General features: G+C 48.9%; 1 protein-coding gene and 3 non-coding genes across 4 annotated transcripts; 2 read left to right on the forward strand and 2 right to left on the reverse strand.

Moving 5' to 3' along the window:
- Positions 1 to 2579: 2579 nt before the first annotated feature.
- On the reverse strand, positions 2580 to 3969 carry ARL4D (ADP ribosylation factor like GTPase 4D). Its single transcript, XM_065909762.1, has 2 exons — positions 3895 to 3969; positions 2580 to 3300 (listed from the first exon to the last, which is right to left on the reverse strand). Exon 2 carries the CDS (start codon positions 3203 to 3205, stop codon positions 2603 to 2605), a length of 603 nt encoding a protein of 200 aa, XP_065765834.1. The 5' UTR covers positions 3206 to 3300; positions 3895 to 3969; the 3' UTR covers positions 2580 to 2602.
- Positions 3970 to 10654: 6685 nt separating this feature from the next.
- LOC136150350 (U6 spliceosomal RNA) lies at positions 10655 to 10761 on the reverse strand. The gene has a single exon (XR_010659785.1). It is a non-coding gene; the product is annotated as a U6 spliceosomal RNA (small nuclear RNA).
- A 3348-nt stretch (positions 10762 to 14109) lies between these two features.
- LOC136150480 (U2 spliceosomal RNA) lies at positions 14110 to 14300 on the forward strand. The gene has a single exon (XR_010659898.1). It is a non-coding gene; the product is annotated as a U2 spliceosomal RNA (small nuclear RNA).
- A 4313-nt stretch (positions 14301 to 18613) lies between these two features.
- On the forward strand, positions 18614 to 18804 carry LOC136150485 (U2 spliceosomal RNA). Its single transcript, XR_010659903.1, has one exon. It is a non-coding gene; the product is annotated as a U2 spliceosomal RNA (small nuclear RNA).
- Positions 18805 to 22642: the final 3838 nt, after the last annotated feature.

Genomic DNA, 22642 nt, shown 5'->3' on the forward strand with positions numbered 1-22642 from the left:
GCTCAGTCATGTCCGGTTCTTTGCAACCCTGTAGACTGTAGCCTGCCAGGTTCCTCTGTCCCTGGGATTCTCCAGGCAAGAATACTGGAGTGGGTTGCCATGCCCTCCTCCAGGACATCTTCCCGACCCAGGGACAGAACCCTTCTCTTATGTCTCCTGCATCGGCAAGCAGGTTCTTTAACATAGTCCCCCAAATCCAGAGACCTCAGTCCCACAGGCGACCAAAAATGGAGAGAACAGATCCTTGGAGATTTTAAGACAGAAGAGAGGATTGGGGTGGAATGGGGAAGAAAGATCTCCCAGCAAGAGCTTAGGGTCCTTCCAGCCAGGGCCTCCCCAGCCTGCTCTTGGGCTGCAGGAGAGGACTCTGCCCCGAGGACTGGGACAGATGAATCACAGGTGTGTGTGGACGGGGGCCAGGTAGCACGTGTCCCCAGCAGAACCAGTCCAGCAGCTCTGCCCAGCAGGCCCCAGTGCTGACGCAGACTTGGGCACCCTTCCGGATGGATGCACACCCACCCCCATCCTACCAGGCACCTTGAGGGCTGGGGGAGGGACGGTGCACAAGTTTAGCAAATCTGAATTGGCCCCAACTCAGCGAAATTCCGCTTCTGCCAACTGGCTAGGAAGAAAGGAGTTCCTTAGGAAGGCTCCCCCAGGTTGGGGTTGCCAGCACCTCCCCTCCGTCCCCAGGTTCTTTCATTTGATTCTGGAGCCAGGACTCTGAAGTGGCTCTTGGGAGCCCTTGTTGGCACAAAGGGTGGCAGCAAGACTGAGGGATTGGAAAGAACTGATGGTGTTTGGCTTTTACTTACAACTCCCACTCAGATTAGGAGGATCTAATTGTCCTCAGACACAGCTGGCCCTCCTGCTGGTGAGGAGGGGGTGGCCTTAAGAGTCTGAGCAGGCCCTCACGACATCAACATTTTATTCTTTCCATCATTGCTAACATTGGTGGCCTACATCAATATCCAGCAGTCCTCACTCCCACCTGGCTCAAACAGCTACTAGATTTCCCCTCTCGTGGGAATAGCTACCATTCCCAGAGCTGGACGACTCAGGGCTTAGTCACAGGTGCCAGGCTGGCTCAATCCAGCACAAGCCTCCCCAGCACCAGTCACTGCCATTGCTGCCAGTGAGCTGCAGTCAGCAGAATTGAGCACATAGAGGTGGCTTCAGGCCAGGAGGAAATTACTTTCCATTCTCAGCACATCCCCCAAGGTGTGTGCTGGGTTGGGGGAGGAAATCAGACTAACCACTTGAGTGCTGGGGGTGGGACAGAAGGCCCTTTGAGGATTTACCTATACAGACCTAAGAGGTGGCCCCAAGGGCAAGAACATAGGAACACCTGCAAAACTTGAAGTTAAATCTGCAAGGGGACTTTCCTGACAGTCCAGTGGTAAAGAACCTATCTGCCAATGCAGGAGACACAGGCTGGATAACTGGTCCGGGAAGATTCCACATGCCTTGGGGCAACTAAGCCCATGTAGCACAACTACTGTGCTCACACACCCTAGAGCCAGTGCGCCACAAGAGAAGCCACAGCAATGAGAAGCCTGTGCGCTTCAATGACGCGTAGCCCCCACTCACTGTAACTAGAGAAAGCCAAAAGCCCGCACACAGCAACAAAGACCCGGCACAGCCAAAAATGATATATTTTTTTTAATGCCTGTAAGGGGCCAGTTAGTATCAAGTAAGAGTAAATAAGAGCCAGAGGATGAGGGAAGAAAGGGATTAAGCAATGTGATGTGATGTGTGTATGTGTGTGTGTGTGCAACCCCACGAACTGTAGCACACCAGGCTCTTCTATCCATAGATCAGGCAATAACATGGAGTTACTTCAACTCTCTCTAATCCCCACCAGCTGCCCCATGAACACACAATCTAATTTTTTAGAAAAGGGCTTGCTTTGCAAATCCAGCTTCAAGATAAGTCCCTCCTCCCCACCCCTGCCTGCCCATCTGGAAATCTTGGACTATCCCTGAGGCAAGGTAACGAAAGGAAAATGCCAAACCAAGGTTAGAGCTACAGCATCATCAGTCTTTAATAACTTATAGGCAAACGCTAAAAAATAGTTAATAATTATACAGAGGACATACATGGCTTATAAAAACGGTTGTAAGTCTACAAAGGGGGGATTCTTGGCACTTTCATACAAACACAAAAATATAGACAATTATGACTGGCACCCCTAGAAGAGCAACCTAGGGACACCCCTCAGTTGGGGGTGGGGGGGAGCCAAGAGCTAGTTCTCATTTATTCCATATGCATCCTCCAAGCAAATTTCCTTTGCCCCTAAACACATCTAATCAAAAAGCCAGAGAAGAAAAACAGGAAACAGGGTCGAGGTAGAGTCAGTTTACATTTAAGCCTCCACAGTCCTGCAGCCTCCACTTCCCCAGAAGTGAGGATGAGGGAGAGATGTGAGAACACATCCCATCTCCCGTCACCCATCCCGTGCTGCCCCCAAACAGGACCCCTGTTGTGCTTATTGGTCCTCCATTGAGGCGGACAGGTCCTTCCGCCTGGCTGTCCAAGTGTGCAGACCCCTATTGGTGAGGAGGGGCAGCCTCAGGTCACCGTCGCTTCTTGCCTGCCCAGGTCACCGTCGCTTCTTGCCTGCCCGGGCAGCCTTCTTCCTCTTGAGGATCATCTCATACAGGCGCTCCAGGCCTGGCTGCAGGCCCAGCCCGTCCACAGCACTGCAGCCCTGCACGTAGGTGAGTGTGGCAGTAGCCAGCTCCCGGACCGCCAGCCTCTTCTCCACCTCAGCGGCGCTCAGTGCCCCGGGCTGATCCTGCTTGTTGGCCAGGACCAGCACAGGCACCCCCTGGTTGTCCGAGGCCCGGCTGATACGGTGGAGCTCCACCTTGGCCTCCTCCAGCCGCTCAGCCTCAGCAGCATCCACCACAAACACCAGGCCATCTGTCCGGCGTGTGTAGGAGCGCCACAGCGGTCGAAGCTTCTCCTGCCCCCCGACATCCCACACTTGGAAGGTGATGCCACGGGACCCCCCCAGGGGCACCCGGATCTTCTCTGTGTTGAAGCCTTTGGTGGGGACGCTCTGGACAAACTCTTTGAACTTGAGGCGGTAAAGAAGGGAGGTCTTTCCAGCTGAGTCCAGCCCAATGACCACAACATGCAGGGCCTGGAAGTGGGGCAAGAAGGAGGTGGTGGGCGCCATCTCAGTCAAATGGTTCCCCATGTTGAACTCTAGCTAAGATGCAGGTCTTGGGGCTCACAGAAGAGGCAGGGAGGAAACCTTGAAACTGCAGGCTTTGGGGATCACAGCTGGGTTATCTGAACAGGGAAAGGTCATGGAAGAAAACAGGAGGATCGATGTTAAATAACAAACATGAAATTTACAACTTCTTGATCACGTCCTAAATCAGCAACCCACTTTTTAAAATTTCTTTTTAAAAATTTGTTTTCGTGTGTGTGTGTGTTTTCTTTTAAGCAGCAGCAGGTATAACAGAGGCTCTCCCCCGTACCCTGGGGGCCATGACAGGGGTGATGAGACTGAGAGAAACCCCTGGGACACTGGGACACTGAGGTTGGAGAGAGAGGCCTGGATGGGGGACAGTCAGCTTCCGCGCTTGCGGTATGGCAGCAGGCACCGCGACCCCAGCTCCCAGGAGAGAATCCTCGGGGGAACCTGCATCTGGGAGGCAGTGACCCGAAATTAAGAATCAAGGTGCGGGTGCTGAAATCGGAGAGAAAGGCCCACTCCCACTCGCCTTCCACAACCCCACGGTTGACACGCCCCTCCTTACACTGAGACCCCCTCCCCACTGCCCCGCGACACGCCGCTGCCCGCCTTCCTCCGATCGCCGACTCCAGATCCCCGGGCCCCGTGCCCAGACCGCCTCGGCTCGGCCTGAGGAGCGCCTTTACCTCCCGTAAGCCGCGCTCTCCCCGTTCCCCTCCAGGCCAGCCCCGCTAGTCTCCACGCCGGTCTCCAGCGCGCGGGCACTGCGGAGCTGACAGGGGCACTCGGCCTTAAAACCCGAATGTGACGTCACGTGGCATGGGCCAATCAGCGGCCCTGCGGCAGCGAGGCGGGGCGGAGCGTGGAGTTCCGCGGATTGCACCCGGGTCCCCACTGTAATCCCCACTCTGATCAATTGGTGACCGTTTTATTTGATCTTTTCTACCATTGCCTGTATTTGCAATTAAACTCGGGATTAACCCGGAATGGAAGGTGGAAAGGGGGTGGCAGCGTTTGGCTAGGGAGGAGAGGTGAAGAGCATAATACTCTCAATACTCCCACATGCCCCTCACACAGGCAGAGATATTCACCCTACGTGTGCGCTTCCTCTGCCAGGGTCTACTCGAGAGATGTTGACAAGTCTTCCTCCTTTATCTTTCCTAATTCAATGTTCTAACCTGTGTGAACCTGGAACCCCATAAAATAGTCTAAACCTATTACCCCTATTGATCCTCATAACAGCCCAGGAGGTAGGAACTGGTGTGGTCTCGCTACACAGGTGAAGAAAGCCCTGAAGGGCTCAATGACTTGTCTAATGCCGAGCGTGCGTGCTCAGTCAAGTCCAACTCTTTGCCACCCCATGGACTGTGGCCTGCCAGGTTTCTCTGTCTATGGAATTTTCCAGACAAGAATACTGGAGTGGGTTGCCATTTCCTTCTCCAGGGGATCTTCTCAACCCAGGGATGGAACCCTCGTCTCCTGAGTCTTCTGCATTGGCAAGCAGATTCTTTACCACTGGGCCACCTAGAAAGCCCCCAACGTCACACATAGCTAGTAAATGGCTGAGCAAGGATACCTCTGAATCCAGTACCTCAGCCCCTCACCACTTACCTATTCAGTCTCTCTAATCAGGAAGATTATTAGCAGAATTCCCCCAGTTTCTGGTCAGAGTGCCTGCCATAGCAGACCCCACCTTGTTCAAATCGATAAAGGCAGAATTCTTCACAGAGTGTTTACTGACTTCATTCATTCAGTTTGCACTGCATGAGCCAAAGAAACTATGAAGACACAGCGAATGTGCAGACCACAAACGCGTGGCCTCAGAGGGCTTCTACTCTAGCGAGGGAGACAAGACTTGTCACTGACAGGGAACACTGGGACTTTGTAAATCGTGAGATAAGCATGTGTAGGACTTCAGACGGAGAAGGCAATGGCACCCCACTCCAGTATTCTTGCCTGGAAAATCCCATGAACAGAGGAGCCTGGTAGGCTGCAGTCCATGAGGTCGCTAAGAGTTGGACACGACTGAGCAACTTCACTTTCACTTTTCACTTCCATGCATTGGAGAAGGAAATGGCAACCACTCCAGTGTTCTTGCCTGGAGAATCCCAGGGACAGGGGAGCCTGGTGGGCTGCCGTCTATGGGGTCACACAGAGTTGGACACGACTTAAGTGACTTAGCAGCAGCAGGACTTCAGAGGAGGGAGAGAAAGTATCAACTAGAAGCTCCTGGAAAGGTTTCCAGAAATTAATGAGTCCTGTGTAGGACTGGCTGGGAGGTGGACAGCACTGTGTGACATCTTCCCAGTCACTATAGCCTAATTTAATCTGGGCAGCACTGAAGAGGAGATGTCACAAAGGAGCAGTGTGACCAAGGGCTAACAGTGATTACCTGCAGGGAGAAAGGTAAAACTGACTGTGGAGAAGGGGATCAAAGGAGAAGCAAAGTTTAACTATACTTTTCCATTTTTACAAGGAAGCCGGATTCCTGCATTTATTATGCATCACAGTATTAACTTTTTAGAAAACTGTCTGTAAGGGTGATTAGAAAAGAGGAGGGTGGGGACTTCCCTGGTGGTCCAGTGGCTAAGACTCTGCCCTCTCAACACAGGGTACCCGGGTTTGATCCCTGGTCATGGCTAGATCCCACATCTTGTAACTTAGAGTTTGCATGCCACAACTAAAAGCTGATGAAGCAAAGATCACAAAAAAAAAAAAAAAAAAAAAAAGGAAGAAAGAAAAAGAAAAGGAGAGGGAAGCCATTGCCAGACCGGAGGGCTTAGCCCTTCCTACCCACCAGCTTCCATCTGTTTAGCACCAGCCTGCCTTGCCACCTCCTCTTCCCCTTCCTGCTACAAACCAGCCACCTGGTTTCCCTTAACTATGCAGGGAGCTTCCCCAAATCCCTTAAGAGATCAAGACCTTAAGTAATTAGCTTGTTACACCCCCTATGTTGGGGGCTGGCAGGATGCAACAGGAGCTAAGGAACAGGGAAGGAACTGAATTAGCAGAGGGGAAGACAGCACAGACCAGAAGGTTGGGAATGATTGGCCCATTTAAGTAGCCACTGTATGCTAAGCTGTGGTCAAGGAACTTTGCATACTTTTCCTTTTATTCTTTCCTTTCTTTTAAAAAAAATTATTTTTGGCCTTGAAGCTTGCAAGAACTTAATTCTGTGACCAAAGAGGGATAGAACCCTCACCCTCAGCAGTGAAAGTGCAGAGTCCTAACCACTGGACAACCAGGGAATCCCCAATACTTCTCCTTTTTAAATATACAACTCATACCATATAGTAAGTATAGTTACTCTTAAAAGAGGACAGCAAGCCACAGAAAGGTGAAGCAACTTGTCCAAGATCACTTAGCTAAAAATTGGCCAAACTTGGCTTGGATAAAATGGTTGTGAAACCAAAAACACAAAGAGAAACAGAGAACACAGGAAAAGAGAACACATGAAAACTGAAAACAGACACATTGTTTTGTGTTTCTTCCACAATCTTTGAAACTTCTTTGACATTTCTCCTACATCTCCTGGGTCTCACACAGGAGGGAAATTATAACTTGATAATCTGATAAGGGAGTTGAAACTGGCAGTCTCACTCCACCCTTCATCCTTTGCCTTTGCCCAGAAAGGTGTTGATGAACAAATGGGAAGGAGGAGGTGGGGCAAGGCGGGGGTGAAGGAAGGGGCCCAGTTTGTCAGGGCAACACCAGTCTGAGAGCCTATACCAGTCCAGTCTCCTTTAAAATGGGAACTCCAGTTCCCATTTCCACAACCAGCCTGGGGCCCAGGGAGCCTTCCTCCATTAGCCACCATTGTTGATACTGGCAGCCTCAGTTCTTCAGCCCTTTCTCTCCACAAGACCACAGCCCAGGTCCTAGTACATTGGAGGATTCACAATGCTCAAGAACATTCTTACTTTGAGCATTCATGGATGGAGTGCTTGCCAATCTGAAGGCCGCAGTGAAATGGATAAGGACCTGCTCTCATAGAGTGGACATTATAATGAGGAGTAGGGAGAGACAGACAGTGACTCTAGAGGGTCATTTCAGATAGTGACATAAGCCATCGAGGAAAATAAACAGGGAAATGTGCTGGAGAGTGACTGGAGGGAGAGCTACTTTACACGGAGGAGGGGTTGCTCATGAAGGCCTCTTCGGTGGTGACATCAGAGGCAAGATTAAGTGGCCAGGAGGCAAGGAAGCATCCCAGACAGAAGGATAGACTAGCTGGGACCTACCTGCTTCCTCCCATTGGCTCCCTTACCTGGGTCAGATTCAGCTGCTGAGTGGAGGTTCTTCCTCAGAGCTGTCTCCCCACCAGACTAAGTGCTGAGCCCAGAAGCTGGTTCTTCTCAGCCACAGCTCCGCAGTGCCCAGCGCTGTGCCTGCCACACAGTAGGCAATCATGAAACCCTCCATGATTCCTGACTACATGATGGATTGACTAAATGTATTCAAGGGTTTCCTTGAGTGTGGGAACCAAGCACCTGGCCTTAGCTGAGAGTTTCCTGGTCTGAGGTCCCTGACACCTTGGGGCTTGGGAGGGATACCTATAAAACCCTGCACTTCCAGGAAAGGTCTGGGTAATCCTGAACCTTCAGGCCTTGGGGAAGAGGGATTTCTTAGAGGAGAAAAACAGAGACCATGTGAGGGATGACACTGGAGGGATAGGGCCCCCCTCAAGGCCTGGTGTGTTGAACCCTGGGCTGAGAGTCATCATGACTCCTGTCCTGACAAGTAGGCTGACTTAGAAAACCACTTTCCCCTAGGAGCGTTGATTTCCTCAGCATGTAATGAGGGGCTTAGAGATTCCAGGTCCCTTTCCGCAGGACAGCTCAGGCTTTGGTGTAGGGGAGGGTACAGGATGGGTGAAGCTCACCTAGGAAGCAGCTGAGGACATCCTTGTGTCCACTGCATCCCAACCGAGTACCTGAGTACATAACTGAAGGGAGGAGAGGAGTCTGCAGGAGGAGGGATGGGAGGGGAAAGGAGGTCCCGGAGCGGCTTCAGACTGGAAATCACAAAGACACGTATTTCAAATCCCAGCTTTTCTTCCTCAGGAATAACACAAAGAGGGAATTCCCTGGGTGTCCACTGGTTACAACTGTGTTTTCCACTGCACAGAGCACGGTTACATCCCTGGCTGGAGAAAAAAGATTCCATGGCCAAAAAAACAAGAATGAAATGGGGAAAGCACAACCTACTACTTAGAATGAGTGTGAAAAGAAAAAAGAAAAACTGAGACGAAGGGGCCTTTAAAGACCCCTTGCTCCTACCAGGGGCCCATTCAGAAGCAGCTCATCCAAAACCAAGTTCCAGAGCCCAGGCGAGGGCAGAAAAGGAGAGATGCTGCCCCCTGGTGGATGAGTCTGTCAATGCCTAAACCTGAAGCAGAGGGGCAGAGTAAAGTTGGACAGGTTCCTTTCCTTCCTTCTGGGGTCTTTTTGTTTGTTTCTTTTTCTGGCCATGCCACCCAGCTCGTGGGATCTTAGATCCACTACCAGGTATTGAACCCTTGCCCTTGGCAGTGAAAGCTTGGAGTCCTAACCACTGAACTAATCACAAGGGAATTCCCCTGGAGTCTTCCTTTCAGACAGTACCTTCACTACAACTTGAATGTACAGAGGGAATGGAAAAGCCACCCTTTCAAGTTGTTTTTGTGGAGGTAAGATCCGATGTAAATGAACATTTTCTGAGCAGGAAATCTGATTTCAGTGACGTTTCTGATGCTTTTACTGAGGGCCTAATAGCTGGTGCTGGGAAGGCAGAGGCGGGAGGAGGCTGGAGGGCGGAGAAGGCTGTGAAGAGGCAGGTGCAGCAGGTTGGTGTCTTAGGAGACAGATCCACACGGGACAGATTCCAGATTCCATCTGCACAGGAGACTGGCACTAGGGGAGACCTTGGCCTCAGGAGGGCCTTGGGTGATCAGCAAGAAACAGCAGCCAGAGCCCCAAGAGGGTGACGGTGCCCGGGGAGCAACAGCCAGCAGCTGCGAGGGGAGAGGAACAAGCCCACCAGAGAGACAGAGAGGTGAGCTGAGGGGAGAGAGCCAGGCTCACGCTGTGCGGGGAACTGGCTGTCGGCCAGTTATCCGAGTTGAGGGACTCTTCAGAGCTTTAACAAAGGGGCTAATCCCCAGAGACCTTAAATGTTTGATTCAGCTTTTTAAAACTGTATCTACTTTCTGGCTGTATCCGATCTTAGTTGTGACACAGAGGCTCCAGAGCACTCAGACTCAGTTGCCTCATTGCAAGGGGGAATCTTAGCTCCACACCAGGGATCGAACTTGTGTCCCCTACATTGGGAGGCGGATACTTAACCACTGGACCACCAGGAAGTGCCTGATTCAGCTTCTTGATGTCATACATTTCTGTCAAGTCACCCATGTTGCTTGGCCCACACGAATGGGTGCATTCTTATATTGGGGAGTTTGTCAGAATCATCTGGGGGACTTGATAAACACAGAGCTGGGGCCTCCTTCCAGAATTTCTGATTCAGAAATTTGAAGACTTTGTCAGACCCAGGATAAGCACAGTATACATTGTCTCATTGGACCCTCATCCAGTCATTCAACACATATTCATCAAAAATCAAGTACATTCAGAGCACTATCATAGGTGGTGAGAATGGACCAGCAAACGAAAGTTTTCCCATCAAGGTGAAAGACAACACAGCACTAATGGCTGTATGTTTGTGAATATACCTACATTCTATGTGTCTGTGTCCAAATCTACATGTGTATCTATGCCATGTGAGCATCTGGGGTGTCAAAGCCACTTGGCAGCCAGCAAAAATACAAGACCAGGGAGAGGGGGATATGAAACAGGAAGGCTCAGGTCGAGTAGATATAGATAGTTTGCAAGACTGTCAAATGGAATCATTTCTATTTTACAGGCAAGAAATGACTTTCCCTAGGGTGTTCTCATTGGGACTTTCCCATGTGCTTGCATTTCCACGGATAGATTGCTCATCGGAGAGGCATTCTTATCATCCACAGTTAAAATATCAGGACCCCGGGTTTAAAAAAACCCGAGGCCCCAGTGGTTAGCAGGATGCTTGAATGCAAATCCTTACTTCTTTTCACATTAGTCAAGATGCTTAGCCTCTCAGCACTTCCATCTAAAACAGTGCTTTCAAGAAATAAGTGAGTCACACACATAAGTTTTTTTTTAACTTTGGCCACTTTGTGGCCTTTGGGATCTCAGTTCTCCAACCAAGGATGGATGCCTAACCACTGGACCCCCAGGTAGTTCCCTCCTGCAGGTAAATTTAAATATTCTTAGGCATACAAAAATAAATAAATAAATAAAGAGAAGTAAGTGAAATTAAGTTTATTTTTTTTCCATTTATTTTTATTAGTTGGAGGCTAATTACTTTACAATATTGTAGTGGTTTTTGCCATACATTGACATGAATCATCCATGGATTTACATGTGTTCCCTAAAAAATATGGAATGCTTCACAAATTTGCGTGTCATCCTTTTGCAGGGGCCATGCTAATCTTCTCTGTATCGTTCCAATTTTAGTATATGTGCTGCCGAAGCGAGCACTGAAATTAAGTTTAATATGTTCTTTAACTCAAGATATTTCAGAAATTCTCTGGTGGTCAGTGGTTAGAGCTCCATGCTTTCAAAGACAAGGCAGGTATTCCATCTCTCCTCAGAGTTCTTGTAAATCCTGAGGCACATCTCCCCCCCTCCCCCACACCAAAAAACCCCAGATATCTAAAGCATCAATTTTTCGGCACTCAGCTTTCTTCACAGTCCCAACTCTCACATCCATACATGACCACTGGAAAAACCATAGCCTTGATCAGACGAACCTTTATTGGCAAAGTAATGTCTCTGCTTTTCAATGTGCCATCTAGGTTGGTCATAACTTTCCTTCCAAGGAGTAAGTGTCTTTTAATTTCATGGCTGCAGTCACCATCTGCAGTGATTTTGGAGCCCCCCAAAATAAAGTCTGACACTGTTTCCACTGTCTCCCCATCTATTTCCCATGAGGTGATGGGACCAGATGCCATGATCTTAGTTTTCTGAATGTTAAGCTTTAAGCCAACTTTTTCACTCTCCTCTTTCACTTTCATCAAGAGGCTTTTTAGTTCCTCTTCACTTCTTGCCGTAAGGGTGATGTCATCTGCATATCTGAGGTTATTGATATTTCTCCCGGCAATCTTGATTCCAGCTTGTGCTTCTTCCAGCCCAGTGTTTCTCGTGATGTACTCTGCATATAAGTTAAATAAGCAGGGTGACAATATACAGCCTTGACGTACTCCTTTTCCTATTTGGGACCAGTCTGTTGTTCCATGTCCAGTTCTAGCTATTGCTTCCTGACCTGCATACAGATTTCTCAAGAGGCAGGTCAGGTGGTCTGGCATTCCCATCTCTTTCAGAATTTTCCACAGTTTATTGTGATCCACACAGTCGAAGGCTTTGGTGTAGTCAATAAAGCAGAAATAGATGTTTTTCTGGAACTCTCTTGCTTTTTCAATGATCCATCGGGTATTGGCAATTTGATCTCTGGTTCCTCTGCCTTCTCTAAAACCAGCTTGAACATCCGGAAGTTCTCGATTCACGTATTGCTGAAGTCTGGCTTGGAGAACTTTGAGCATTACTTTACTAGCGTGTGAGATGAGTGCAATTGTGTGGTAGTTTGAGCATTCTTTGGGATTGCCTTTCTTAGGGGTTGGCATGAAAACTGACCTTTTCCAGTCCTGTGGCCATTGCTGAGTTTTCCAAATTTGCTTGCATATTGAGTGCAGCACTTTCACAGCATTCTCTTTCAGGATTTGAAATAGCTCAACTGGAATTCCATCACATCCGCTAGCTTTGTTCATAGTGATGCTTTCTAAGGCCCACTTGATTTCACAATCCAGGATTGTGAATCCACAATCTGGCTCTAGGTGAGTGATCACACCATTGTGATTATCTGGGTCATGAAGATCTTTTTTGTATAGTTCTGTGTATTCTTGCCACCTCTTCTTAATATCTTCAGCTTCTGTTAGGTCCATACCATTTCTGTCCTTTATCGAACCCATCTTTGCCTGAAATGTTCCCTTGATATCTCTAATTTTCTTGAAGAGATCTCTAGTCTTTCCCATTCTGTTGTTATCCTCTATTTCTTTGCATTGATCGCTGAGGAAGGCTTTCTTATCTTTCCTGGCTATTCTTTGGAACTCTGCATTCAAATGGGAATATCTTTCCTTTTCTCCTTTGCTTTTCGCTTCTCTTCTTTTCACAGCTATTTGTAAGGCCTCCTCAGACAACCATTTTGCCTTTTTTTTTTTTAACCATTTTGCCTTTTTGCATTTCTTTTCCATGGGGATGGTCTTGATCCCTGTCTCCTGTACAATGTCATGAACCTCTTTCCATAGTTCATCAGGCTCTCTGTCTATCAAATCTAGTCCCTTAAATCTATTTCTCACTTCCACTGTATAGTCATAAGGGATTTGATTTAGGTCATACCTGAATGGTCTAGTGGTTTTCCCTACTTTCTTCAGTTTAAATCTGAATTTGGCAATAAGGAGTTCATGATCTGAGCCACAGTCAGCTCCTGGTCTTGTTCTTGCTGACTGTATAGAGCTTCTCCACCTTTAGCTGCAAATAATATAATCAATCTAATTTTGGTGTTGACCATCTGGTGATGTCCATGTGTAGAGTCTTCTCTTGTGTTGTTGGAAGAGGGTGTTTGCTATCACCAACTCGATTCATGGGATTGTGATTCATGGGGTCACAAAGAGTCGGACACGACTGAGCGACTGAACTGAACTGAAAATATCATTTCAATATGTAACTAATATCAACATTACAGAGATATTTTACAATTTTTAATACTAAGTCTTTTTAATCCATGTGATTTTTCCACTTTCAGTACCTCTGAATTGGGCCGAACCACCTGCCCAGCTCTCCCTGGCTGCATGTGACTAGTGGCAGTGACAGTTCAGATCAACAGAATGTTTCCTGTTGTTTAGTTGCTAAGTAGCGTCCTACTCCTTGGGACCCTGTGACCCGCCAGGTTCCTCTTTGTCCATGGGATTTCCTAGGCAAGAATTCTGTCATGGGTTTCCATTTCCTCCTCTAGGGTGTCTTTCCAACCCAGAAATTGAGCCCGTGTTTCCTGTCTTGCAGGCGGATTCTTGACGATCTGAGCCACTAGCGAAGCCCACTGCTGAGGAGGAGGGGTAGGGAAACGAGGTCCTAGGCGGAGGGACCTTTCGGTAGGAAGCCCGGGATCGGTTTGGTTCCTAGAAGCACCGAAGGACGCGGGCGCTGGAGTTGGAGTGAACCCCTCCCGCGGCCCGGCGCCGCCCTCCGCATCCACACGCCCCCTCCCTTCCCCGCTGTGGGCCATCCGCCTTCCGCCTGGCAGGGGAGCCCCCTCCAGACAGCCGACCCTACGAAGCCCCTCTGTCCGCAGGCGGAGGCCTGTGTAACACACTGCAGTCCGGCCGTTTCGAGCGAGTCAGCCTTGCGACCTCGTCTTCAGGAAAGCTCTCGGCCAACAGCTCCTCTCACAGGTCCCTCTCGCCGCCCACCCCGCACCCCCTCCGGTCGGGTCTCTCCTCTCCCCCTGCACCAAGGAGGAGCTCCCCTGCCGCAGCCCCGAGGCCGTCCCCAGGGCGCCGCGGTCCCGCCGGAGCCACGCCTTCCTGGTGACAGGGGGCGGGGCATGCAGATTCGAGACGGCGCTTCTGCCCGGGAACGACAGAGCCACAGCAGATACGGAATTTCTCTTTTACAATGTGGAGAATAAAGCCTGCTCGAGAGTCTGGTGTGGTGCCGCCATAGCACTGTCAACGAGGCAAAGGCAGGGCGCCCTGGAGTGAGCGGGGACCCGGGTCACACTGAGTGCAACATGCTCGACAGCAGGACGGTGACAGCGACGGGCGGTGCCGCAGTATCGCTTCTCGGCCTTTTGGCTAAGATCAAGTGTAGTATCTGTTCTTATCAGTTTAACATCTGATACGTCCTCTATCCGAGGACAATATATTAAATGGATTTTTGGAGCAGGGAGTTGGAATAGGAGCTTGCTCCGTCCACTCCACGCATCGACCTGGTATTGCAGTACCTCCAGGAACGGTGCACCCCCTGGGGGACAACTATGGTATCCAAAAGCAGAAACTGGTGCATTTCTCTTGTGGATTGAGTCAGTTTATAAGGTTTACTTTTACCCATAGCTGGTTCATGTCAACGTACAGCGAAAAGCCACTACAATATTTTTAAGTGATTAACCTCCAGTTAAAGTAAGTTTTTAAGAAAATTTTTCTTTTCTTAGGTTTTCTTATAGTTTGCAAGGGATCTTATAGTTTACAAGGGATCTTGGCATTTATGTGAGAAATAACTAAGTTGGATGAGGGGAAACTATGAAGTTAAAAACCTCACTCTCTTTTTCTAAACATTCTAGTGTGTGTGTGTGTGTGTGTGTGTGTGTGTGTGTGTGTGTGTGTGCTTTGTTTTGTTTTTAATTTAAAAACCTGTTCAGTTCCTTAAGAATTTCTCCATTTCTCTGCCTGGTAAAGTGCAGCCTTATATGGTTCACTTGAGCCTTGAGGTCTCTTAAAGACAGTCCTTTCAGCTCTGCAGTCTTGGAAGGGGTGCTTTCTCCCCGCCCACAGTTGTGTCCGACTCAGAATACTGGAGTGGATCAAACCCAGCTCTACCACCTGAGCCACATTCTCCAAAAGACAGCGCCTCTGCCCTGCAGTCCAAGCTCCCACTTAATATTCCTTCCCAGTTTATCCTCACGGCATCCTCAAAACAAAACTAGAACACTAGCTTGACTTTCCTGTCTTCCATCTCTGGTTGTCTCCAACATTACTTAAGTGTTCATGTTTCCTGATTTCAAGCAGTTCCTGCTGAGTCACTGAGATCCACCTGGAGTCTAGGTTAAAACGATGGGCTTTCAACTCAGTGTGTCAGTTGTACTGACTGGGATTTCATTTATACAGGTAACTGACTGACAAGGAGAGGTCAGTACCACTGAAGGAGATTGTATTAGTCCTTAGCATTCCAAAGAGAAGAGTGCCTCCAGTAAGACCAGTGTGTCTTCTGTCTTTTGGATACATAAGGCAAGGTGTTCAGGGCAGCACAAAGTTCAAATCATGTATAAGCCAGAATGAATTCCCCATATTGTCTCCTTTAATCCTTTTCCATTGATTCTTGGGCATTTGACCAAGATTTAGGTGCAGGGCGCTGTCCCCGTGTGGATCTGTCTCCTAAGTAACCAAAACCTGCTGCATCTGCCTCTTCACAACCTTCTCCGCCCTCCAGACAGTGTGATACACCAGACAGTATGGTGGGAAAAGCAGCCGCTGTGGGAATCTCCCCAGGAGGTAAGTTCAGATGTAAATAAACACTTTCTGAGCAGGAAATCTGATTTCAGTGATGTTTCTGATGCTTTTACTGAGGGCCTAATAGCTGGTGCTGGGAAGGCAGAGGCGGGAGGAGGCTGGAGGGCAGAGAAGGTTGTGAAGAGGCAGGTGCAGCAGGTTTTGGTGTCTTAGGAGACAGAGCCACACGGGACAGATTCCAGCATCCATCTGCACAGGAGACTGGCACTTGGGGAGACCATGGCCTCAGGAGGGGCTTGGGTGATGAGCAAGAAACAGCAGCCAGAGCCCCAAGAGGGTGACGGTGCCCGGGGAGCAACAGCTAACAGCTGCCAGATGGGAGGAACAAGCCCGCCAGAGAGAGACAGAGAGGTGAGTTGAGGGGACAGAGCCAGGCTCAGTCTGTGCAGGGAACTCGATGCTGGCCAGTTATCCAAGCTGAGGGACTCTTTAGAGATTACACAACAGGGGGCTGATCCCCAGAGACCTTACATGTTTGATTCAACTTTTAAAAAATCTGTTTACTTTCTGGCTGTATGGGGTCTTAAGTTTGACATACAGGCTCCAGAGCACTCAGACGTAGTTGCCTCATCGCATGGGAGAATCTTAGTTCTGGACCAGAACTGGTGTGGACCGGGTGTGTCCCCTGTACCCGGAGGTGGATACTTAACCACTGGACCACCAGGAAGTCCCAGATTCAGCTTCTTGATGTCATAGATTTCTGTTAAGTCACCCATGTTGTTTGACCCACACAAATGGGTGCATGCTCAAATTTGGGAGTTTGTCAGAATCATCTGGAGGACTTGATAAACACAGAGCTGGGGCCTCCTTTCAAAATTTCTGATTCAGAAATTTGAAGACTTTGTCAGATCCAGGCTGAGCACAGTATACATTGTCTCATTGGACCCTCATCCAGTCATTCAACACATATTCATCAAAAATCAAGTACATTCAGAGCACTACCATAGGTGCTGAGAATAGACCAGCAAACAAAAGGTTTCCCATCAAGGTGAAAGACAATACAGCGCTAATGGCTGTGTGTTTGTGAATATACCTACATTCTATGTGTCCGTGTCCAAATCTACATGTGTATCTATGCCATGTGAGCATCATGGGTGCCAAAGCCACTTGGCAGTCAACAGAAATACAAGACCAGGGAGAGGGGGATGTGAAATAGGAAGGGTTAGGGTGAGTAGGTGTAGATCATTTGCAAGACTGTCAAATAGAATTATTTCTGTTTCACAGGCAAGAAGTGACTTTCCCTAAGATATACTCATTAAGACATTTCGATGTGCTGCATTTCCTCATGTAGCTTCACAAGTACCCTCATCAGAGAGGCATTCTTATCATCCCCAGTTAAAATATCAGGACCCCTGATTTTAAAAACCTGAGGCCCCAGTGGTTAGCAGGATGCTTGAATACAAATCCTGACTTCTTTTCACATTAGGCAAGATACTTAGCCTCTCAGCACATCCATCTGTAACAGTGCTTTCAAGAAATGTGAGTCACACACATAACCAAACTGGTTTTTTGTTTGTTTGTTTGTTTGTTTTAGTTTGGCCATGCCTGTGGCTTCTGGGATCCCAGTTCTCCAACCAAGGATGGAACCTGGACTCCCATACTGAAAGCACTGAGGCCTAACCACTGAACCACCAGGGAATTCTCTCCTGCAAACATTCTTAGGCATATTAAAAAAAAGATAAAGAGAAGTGAGTGAAATTAAGTTTAATATATTCTTTAACTCAAGATATTTCAGACATTCTCTGGTGGACAGTGGTTAGAGCTCTATGTTTTCAATGACAAGGCAGGGAAGGTTCCATCCCATCCCTCCTCAGGGTTCTTGCAAACCCTGGGAAACACTCCCCCCCGCCCTGCTCCACGCACACATGCCTGCCAAAAAAAAAAAAAAGATATCTAAAATATTTCAATATGCAATTAATATCAACATTGCAGAGATATGTTACAATTTCTAATAGTAAATCTTTGAAATCCCAATGTTTTCCACTTGAAAGTGGAAACCTTTGAATTCTCTGGTGCCTCAGGATTTAGTGGTACCTCTGAATTCGGAGGAATCACCTGCCCAGCGTTCCCTGGCTCCATGTGACTAGTGTCTGTGACAGCTCATATCAACAGAATGTTTCTTCTTGTTTTTGGTGTGTAAGTAGTGTCTGACTGGGACCCTGTGACCCGCCAGGATCCTCTGTCCACTGGATTTCCTAGGCAAAAATACCGGAGTGGGTTGCAATTTCCTTCTCCAGGGGATCTTTCCGATCCAGGAATCGACCACGTTTCCTATATTCCAGGCGGATTCTTGACAATCTGAGCCACCAGCGAAGCCCACAGCTGAGGAGGAGGGGCAGGGAAACGAGGTCCTAGGCGGAGGGAACTTTCGGTAGGAATCCCGGGTCGGATTGGTTCCTAGAAGCACCGAAGGACGCGGGCGCTGGAGTTGGAGTGAAGCCCTCCCGCGGCCCGGCGCCGCCCTCCGCATCCACACGCCCCCTCCCTTCCCCGCTGTGGGCCATCCGCCTTCCGCCTGGCAGGGGAGCCCCCTCCAGACACCCGACCCTACGAAGCCCCTCTCTCCGCAGGCGGAGGCCTGTGTAACACACTGCAGTCCGGCCGTTTCGAGCGAGTCAGCCTTGCGACCTCGTCTTCAGGAAAGCTCTCGGCCAACAGCTGCTCTCACAGGTCCCTCTCGCCGCCCACCCCGCACCCGCTCCGGTCGGGTCTCTCCTCTCCCCCAGCACCAAGGACGAGCTCCCCTGCCGCAGCCCCGAGGCCGTCCCCAGGGCGCCACGGTCCCGCCGGAGCCACGCCTTCCTGGCGACAGGGGGCGGGGCATGCAGATTCGAGATGGCGCTTCTGCCGGAGAACGACAAAGCTACAGCCGATGCGGAATTTCTCTTTCACAGTGTGGAGAATAAAGCCTGTTCGAGAGTCTGGTGTGGTGCCGCCATAGCACTGTCAACGAGGCAAAGGCAGGGCGCCCTGGAGTGAGCGGGGACCCGGGTCACACTGAGTGCAACATGCTCGACAGCAGGACGGTGACAGCGACGGGGGGTTGACTCGGTATCGCTTCTCGGCCTTTTGGCTAAGATCAAGTGTAGTATCTGTTCTTATCAGTTTAATATCTGATACGTCCTCTATCCGAGGACAATATATTAAATGGATTTTTGGAGCAGGGAGTTGGAATAGGAGCTTGCTCTGTCCACTCCACGCATCGACCTGGTATTGCAGTACCTCCAGGAACGGTGCACCCCCTCGGGGACTATCACTTAAGTATCTAAAAGCAGAAATATCTAAAAGCAGAAATTTTTTTTGTTCAGGGTTTAATCATCTCAAGAAATTTACTTGTTGTGTTTTTCTGATAATGCTTTCAATCCTGACAATTCTGGAGAACAATTGTGAGAGTTTCTTCACTTTTCTTTGTGATAAAACATAACTGTGAGATTTGCTCAAACTGATTTGCTTGTATTTTGAAAGACTGCCTTTTGCCCAGCAGCAGTCTTGGGAAGAGATTTTCCCAGGTTTTTGCCTGGCCCAAGCTACAAAAGGAAAGGGTGGCCAAGCTCCCACTTAATATTCCCAGTTTCTTCTCCAAAGTACTGGCTTGGCTTTTCTGGTTTCTGTCTCTGGATGTTTTCAGCATTCCTCACGTGTTTTGATTTCAGGCAATTCCTGCAGAGAGCCACTAAGATCCACCTGGAGTCTAGGTTAACATGATGGGCTTAAAAGTCAGTGTGTATTGGTTGTACTGGGATTTCATTTATACAGGTGACTGACTGACAAGTACTGGGATTTCATTTATACAGGTGACTGACTGACAAGAAGAGGCCACTGAAGAAGTTGTATTATTACTTAGAAGAGAAGAGGGCCTAAAGTAAGACCACTGTGTCTTTTGGATACACAAGGCAGGCTGTTCAGGTCAGCGCAAAGTTCAAATCATGTTTAAGCCAGAGTGACTTCCCCATATTATCTCCTTTTGTCCTTTTCCATTGACTTGGGCATTCAATCAAGGCCTAGGTGCTGGGTGCTGTCTAAGCGCACCAGATGGTGTGGTGGGAAGAGCAGCCGCTGTGGGAATTGGAAAAGACCATGATGGTACGAAAGACTGAAGGCAGGAGGAGAAGGAAGACAGTCGATAAGATGGTTGGATGGCATCACCAAATCAATGGACATGAGTTTGAGCAACTCCAGGAGACAGTGAAGGACAAGGAAGTCTGCTGCAGACCATGGGGTCGCAAAGAGTCAGACAGGACTTAGCAACTGAACAACACCACATCCTCTATCCCAGGACATTTTAGTAAATGGAGTTTTGGAGTAGGGAAGTTGGAGTAGAACCTTACTCTCTCCACTCCACCCATCAACCTGGTATTGTAGTACCTTCAGGAACAGTGCACCCCTTTCAGGGAAAAGAGAAAGTATGAACTCCAGGCTTGTTGCATCTTTTTTAGTGTCTTCCTCGTTTTGTTCTGGGTACCTGACTCATATGAAGATTTCTGTTTTGTTTTACCAACATGTGAATTTCTGTTTTCTTGTTGGGGTGATATACTTAGGAGTACTATTTCTTGTGAGGGTCATATCCGTGGACCAATATTATGCAAATTTTCTTTTATCTTTCAAAACACTGTAATAAGTAGGTGTCCAAATCCTTTAGTAGTTTTCTTTATTTTTAAAACTGGATTATTTCTTCTATCCTGTGGACAAGGCACTGCTCCCAACATCCAACAGATCTCTGAAATAGTTTAAGTTACCGGAGTCCCCAGGGAGACTCTCAGCTCTAGGAATGTTTAAAATTCTCGACCCCACCCAAGTGTATTTTCCCTAAAAGAAAAAACTGAAGAACAGAAAGGTTAAGTAACTTGTGAAAGTCACACAGCTAGAAATTAGCTGAAGTGGGCTTTGAACAAGATATTGTTTCCTCCACGATCTCTGAAACTTCCTTAGCACTTCTCTTACATCTCCTGGGCCTCTCACCAGAGAGGGAAGTTGTCACTTGATTAAAGATAAGAGAACTGAAACTGGCAATCTCACCCCACCCTTCATCCTTTGCCTTTGCCAGGAAAGGCCTTGATAAACAAATGGCAAGGAGGAGGTGGGGCAAGGTAGTGGTGAAGGAAGGGGCCCAATTTGTCAGGGCAACACCGGGGCCTGACTCAGTCCAGTCTCCTTTAAATGGAAACTCCAGTCCCCGTCTCCACATCCAGCCTGGGGCCCATGGAGCCTTCCTCCGTTAATGACCACTTTGTTTCCTGGCAGCCTCACCTGCAGCTCTTTCTGTCCATAAGATCATAGCCCAGGACAGAGTGCATTGGAGGATTCCCTAGAGAGAACATTCGAACATTCTTACTTTGAGCATTCATGAATGGAGTGCCTGCCAAGTTGAAGGCCGCAGTGAAATGGATAAGGACCTGCCCTCATGGAGTGGACATTATAGTGAGGAGTAGGGAGAGGCAGACAGTGACTCTAGAGGATCATTTCAGATAGTGACATAAGCCATCGAGGAAAATAAACAGGGAAATCTGCTGGAGAGTGACTGGAGGGAGAGCTACTTTACATGGAGGAGAAGGTTGCTCATGAAGGCCTCTCCAATGGTGACATCAGAGGCAAGTTTAAGTGGCCAGGAGGCAAGGAAGCATTCCAGACAGAAGGACAGACTAGCTGGGACAGACTACCTGCTTCCTCCCATTGGCTCCTGACCTGGGTCAGATTCAGCTGCTGAGTGGAGGTCCTTCCTCAGAGCTGTCCCCCCACCAGACTAACCGCTGAGCCCAGAAGCTGGTTCTTCTCAGCCACAGCTCCCCAATGTCCAGCACTGTGCCTGCCACACAGTAGGCATTCATGAAATCCTCCATGATTCCTGACTACATGATGGATTGACTAAATGTACTCAAGGGTTTCCTTGAGTGTGGGACCAAGCACCGGGCCTTAGCTGGGAGTTTCCTGGTCTGGGGTCCCTGACACCTTGGAGCTTGGCAGGGGTACCTGTAAAACCCTGCACTTCCAGGAAAGGTCTAGGTAATCCTGAACCCTCAGGCCTTTACCAGGGAGGAGGGATTTATTGAAGGAGACAAAGAGAGATCATGGGAGGGATGACACTGGAGACAGAGGCCCCCTCAAGGCCTGGTGGGCTGAACCCTGGGCTGAGAGTCGTCATGAATCCTGTCATGACAAGTAAACTGGCTTGGAAAAGCCACCTCCCTTTGGGAACCTTGGTTTCCTCAGCATGTAATGAGGGGCTTAGATGATTGCAGGTCGCTTTCCCCAGGACAACCCAGGCTCTGGAGTAAAGGAGGGTACAGGATGGGTGAAGCTCACCTAAGAAGCAGCTGAGGACATCCTTGTCTCCACTGCATCCCAACCGAGTACCTGAGTGCACAACTGAAGGGAGGAGATGAGTCTCAGGAGGAGGGATGGGAGGGGAGAGGAGGTCCAAGAGCAGCTTCCACCAGGGAGTCAGAAACTATTTCAAATCCCTGGTTTGCTTCCTCAAGAATAAAACAAAGCGGGAATTCCCTGGCTGTCCACTTGGTACAACTCTGTTCTTCCACTGCACATGGCACAGATTACATCCCTGGTTGGGGATTTAAGATCCCAAGACCAAAAAAACAAAAAAAAAAACAAAGAATAAAATGTGGAAAACCAAACCTACTACTTAGAATGAGTGTGAATTTAAAAAAAGAAAAACTGAGGCTAAGGGGCCCTTAGAGATCGTTTGCTCCTGCCAGGGGCCCATTCAGAGGCAACTTACCCAAAACCATGTCCCAGAGCCCAGGCCAGGGCAAAGAAGGAGCGGATGCTGCCCCCTGGTGGATGAGTCTGTCACTGCCTAAAGGGGCAGAGTGAAGTTGGACAGGTTCCTTTCCTTCCTTCTGAAGTCTTTTGTTTGTTTCTCTGGCCATGCCACCCAGCTTGTGGGATCTTAGTTCCCCTACCGGGTATTGAACCCTTGCCCTTGGCAGTGAAAGCGTGGAGACCTAACCACTGAACCGCCAGGGAATTCCCCTGGAGTCTTCCTTTCAGACATCGCCTTCACTACAGTTTGAGGTGGGGAATGGAAGAGTCACCCTCTTCGAGTTGTTTTTGTGGAGGTAAGATCC

This window comes from Muntiacus reevesi, chromosome 18 (assembly GCF_963930625.1).
Source record: "Muntiacus reevesi chromosome 18, mMunRee1.1, whole genome shotgun sequence".
Taxonomy (NCBI): Eukaryota; Metazoa; Chordata; class Mammalia; order Artiodactyla; family Cervidae; genus Muntiacus; species Muntiacus reevesi.

What these genes read in the sequence shown, in the direction of transcription:
- ARL4D (XM_065909762.1), bottom strand. Translation starts at nt 3,205, where the DNA reads ATGGGGAACCATTTGACTGAGATGGCGCCCACCACCTCCTTCTTGCCC.